The sequence below is a fragment of the Octopus bimaculoides genome, chromosome 20 (genome assembly GCF_001194135.2).
Source record: "Octopus bimaculoides isolate UCB-OBI-ISO-001 chromosome 20, ASM119413v2, whole genome shotgun sequence".
NCBI lineage: Eukaryota > Metazoa > Mollusca > Cephalopoda > Octopoda > Octopodidae > Octopus > Octopus bimaculoides.
The window spans coordinates 8,048,219-8,052,644 of NC_069000.1; the positions used below are offsets into that span (position 1 = coordinate 8,048,219).

At 38.2% G+C, this 4,426-nt stretch overlaps 1 protein-coding gene across 1 annotated transcript in view; it reads right to left on the minus strand.

Moving 5' to 3' along the window:
* Positions 1 to 4,426, minus strand: part of LOC106869839 (sodium channel protein 1 brain) — a 193,859-nt gene that overhangs the window by 113,877 nt on the left and 75,556 nt on the right. The window contains exons 5-6 of the mRNA XM_014915740.2: positions 3,766 to 3,978; positions 2,601 to 2,661 (exon numbers count right to left, since the gene is read on the minus strand). Of these exons, the coding sequence (XP_014771226.1) occupies positions 2,601 to 2,661; positions 3,766 to 3,978 (274 nt within the window). The remainder of the gene's footprint in view (positions 1 to 2,600; positions 2,662 to 3,765; positions 3,979 to 4,426) is intronic.

A 4,426-nucleotide genomic window follows, 5' to 3' on the forward strand; every position in this document is an offset into this window, starting at 1 on the left:
TATATATATATATATATATGTATGTATGTATGTATGTATGTATACACATGCATAAACACACTGACATGTTCACACACAAACTCACATATGCTCTGCTCGCACACACATATAAAGATATATTTACTCATACAGAGAAATATCAAAGCACTAGAACAATGACAGCAACAGCCACAACAACAACAACAACAACAACAGCAGCAGCGACAACAGCACCAGCAACAACAACAGCAGCAGCAGCAGCAGCCACAAGAACAACAGCAACAATGTGAGTAGCTTACATCCTGAAGTTTATTGAGTAGAAAGTTATTGGAGTTTGTCCAGACTATTGAATAAAAGGGAATCACCAGGGAAGACACTTTGTTGTATATATTTGATGAGTTTGAAAGGGGTGTGGGGATAGGTATTGAGAGTGTAGAGGGCATAGGGGGTGGTGTGCATACAGTTATGAGTCTGGGCTGTGGTATCGAAAGGGTGTATACAGTGGTGTGTATGGGCTGTGGTGCAGAAGTGCTCTATATACAGTGGTGTAGATGCATTGTGGTATAGAGGTGATGGATGCAGGTGTGCGTATAGGCTGTGGCATAGAGGTGGTGTATGTACAGCGATGTGCATGAGCTGTAGTATGGAGGTGGTGTATGTGCAGTGGTATGTATGATGATGTATTGGCTTAGGTAAAGTGGTGAGGTGTAGATCAGAGTGTAGGGGCTGTGGCACAGTGGTGATGTATAAAGTGGCGTATATGAGGATGCAGGGCCATAATATAAAGGGATGATGATGAGAGGATTATACACTGATAGAGGCCTTAGTAAAAAAATTTGGGAACTTAAATCAAAAAGAATAGAATACGAGTTAAAATGGGAAATAGTTTGCAAGGCTAAATCGTATAGAATAGAGAATAAATTCTGCTTATTATGTACAAACAAATTTAAAGAGATATTATTAGCTAATAAAAAATTGATTAACACCCACGATGAACGTAATATTAAATGTAGACATAAATTAAATTATTTATATAACAAGTTTAGATGACTAAACCTATGAAAAGTTACCAACTTATAGTTATGATTAGTAGCGTTAAATACATCTAATTAGCTTTAAAATTCCCTTTAAACATCACAATATTGTATAAAATTAGAATCAATAACTACCTTTGGACTATAAACTATTCAACGATAATATGTACATTCTTTTACAATGTTTCATAGCATTATTTACGTAATACATAATTTTCGCTCGTGTTATAATTATTATTCTGTGTAGATTTGAGGGTTTTAAGTATTTTAAATCTTCAGTAAATGATATACTTTTTATTGTAGATCTTCTTTTTTGATAATTTCGTTATTATTATGGTAAATATAATACATATTTATCACTGGGTAATGGACGCCATATCTATCACGTAACTTTTCAGTATAAATGCTAAAGTACACTTATTTCGGTTTAATCTACACTAACTTGCCGGCAGGTAAGTCATGTTTTTTAAACTTATTCTAAACAATATTGACATACGTTTTTTATTAACTTTATACACTAACACGTTTTTTACATTTATCTACTTCTTCCATAATGATTTAACCTTGTTCACTATAATGCTCTATTTCAATATTTTTAGCTTGTAATAATAATATTAATATTAATGCCGTTAACTTAGGGATTACCTTACAGGTTTGGTCTGCTTTTATATATTATTTATTTTATTTCTTATGTTTATTCTTATTCCTTATAATGCTTTTAGGTATTTTTTTAGGAATTTGACCTGAAGAGTGACTGATTTTGGGAGTAAAATCATTTTTCCGTTCTAATGAACTTGGGTAGAATTTTCTTATGATTTTATATGGTCCTAATTCAGCCATGAAACGCACGTAGTCTATGTACAAGTACTGACTTTAATACAGAAAAACAAAAGTCGAAGACAGGTGTATAAACAACAAGTAGGTGTATTAGTTTGATATTCAGGAAGGTGAGAAAGTCTTTTACATTTCAAGCCTACACTCTTCAGCAGAAAAGAATACGAGGAAATAAACAGAGAGAGAATAAGAAAGAGAAAATAAAATTTAAAAAAACTAGTGGATTTAGTGGTCAGTATGGAATATGGCATATGGCATACACACACACACACACACACACACACACACACGTGTGTGTGTGTGTATGCCACAAGGTCTTCAAATCTAATGGAGGCCTCAAAAGACATTTTAAGATCCACAAAGATCAGAACTGAACTGCAGCTCTTGGTGGTCCAAATCAGATATGCAATCTATGTGGGTGTCTTTTCAAAACAATGTCTGGTTTAAAAAGCCACATCAGACGCCATGATGGTTCTAAAGGTGTAGGTACAAGAGGTGGTCAGACTCTGCATAAAGAGTAGGCAACTACCATCTGTCTGTCTCTCTCTCTCTCTCTCTCTCTCTCTCTCTCTCTCTCTCTCTCTCTCTCTCTCTCTCTCTCTCTCTCTCTCTCTCTCTCTCTCTCTATCTATCTATCTACATATATATACTCTCTCCATACCACCAGTCTTGGGGCACTTGGAAAAGGCCAGCAGTCATGTTTACTATCGTTCTCTCTTCAGTAAACGATAAAACATCACACAAGGTACTCACCCAGCCCCTGTGGCGTTTCCACAAAGAACGTAGTCGCCATTGCTCTTCGCAAACCAGTTATCTGAAATGGAAGAAGTAGTATCCCTTATTTAGGTGTACAACAACAGTAACAACGACAACAATGATAGAATAGCAACATGCCACCACAGTAACCAATACCACCACCAGCAGCAGTGACAGCAACAACATTAGCACCATCAAGAGAAACAACATACCAACACCAATAACAATAGCAACAACAACCTCACTGACATCTCAACAGTAACCCTCAACCTTGTCAAACTCTTAAAACATACTAAATGAATCGTTAGCTTTTAAGTAACCTCCCTTGTTGTTGTTGTTGGTTTAGCCCCTGGTCAACCCATGTTGAGCAGATCTATGATGAAAACCATTCCATCCATGAGCATCCAGTTGTATTCATACAAGAATAATCTCTCTTATGGGCCCACTATGTTTAGAAACAAAACTATATTAGCAGTGATGGATTTTGTCTTAGCATGTGGTTGGCAGTACCTGTAAAGGTAAAGTTACCTTCTTAGTATTGCTGACTCATAAGGGCCAGTTTCTCGGTTTCCATGGCAAATATACTCCTTACCTGGACGGGATGTCGGGCCGTCGCGGGATTATTCGCATTGCCAGCTGAGTGGAATGGAGCAATGTGAAATGAAGTGTTTTTCTCAAGAACACAACATGTCAACTAGTCCAGGAATCAAAACCACAATCTTACGATCATGCATAAACACACACACATGCATACACACAAGTACACACACACACATACAAGCACAATCATACACACACACACACACATAAGCACACATACATATATGTACATACACACATGTGTACATACTACACTTTCACACACATAAATATCACTGCTATGAAACCACTACCACCACTACAAACATATATACACACCATTGCCTTCTGCACACACACATGCACACACACATGCACACACACGCACACACACACACATACACACACATACGCACACACCCACATGCACACACACATGCACACACATATGCACACACTCACACTTTCAATACCCACACATGCATATACACATAAACACTTGTATACACACACACACACACACACATGCATACACCAATGCACACACATACACGCACTTACACACGCACACACAGATACTTACCACTGTTCAATATATGTTCAGCATAAAACTCGTCATATGTTTTGCCAAATGCTGGACTTCCATAAATTTGTAAGACACATTTGTGGCGCAGGGTCCCTCCAAAAAGTTGGACCCCTGCCTGGGAGAAGATCCACAGGCAAAACAATATCAGAATCAAGACAGATATTAACATCCGAAGAGCTCGTAAAAGGGCGTTTACCATAGTTTTTAGGCCTGAAATGAGAAGAATATGCGAATGTGAGGAAATTTTGTTAAAGGAACAAGAGAGAGGTAGTGAAAAGAGAGTGAAGAAAGAAAGAGAGAGGAAGTGAAGGGGAGTGAGAGATGTGGGAGAGAGGAGAGGAAGTGAGAGAGTAGGGAGAGAAGGAGAGAGAGACAGAGGGAGAGAGGAGAGGGCGGGAAGGGAGAGCAGAGGAGAGAAAATGAGAAGAGAAGAGAGTAGAGACAGAAAGGGCGAGAAAGAAAAAGAAGGAAACAAATGAGAGAGGAAGAGAGAGAGGGCAAGAGAGAGGAGAAAGACACAGGAAGACAGAGAGAGAGAGAGAGGAAAAATACAGAGAAAGAGAAAAAGAGAGAGGAGAAAGAGAGAGAGAGAGGGTGAATGAGAGAGAGAGAGAGAGAGGGTGAATGAGAGAGAGAGAGAGAGAGAGAGATAGAGAGA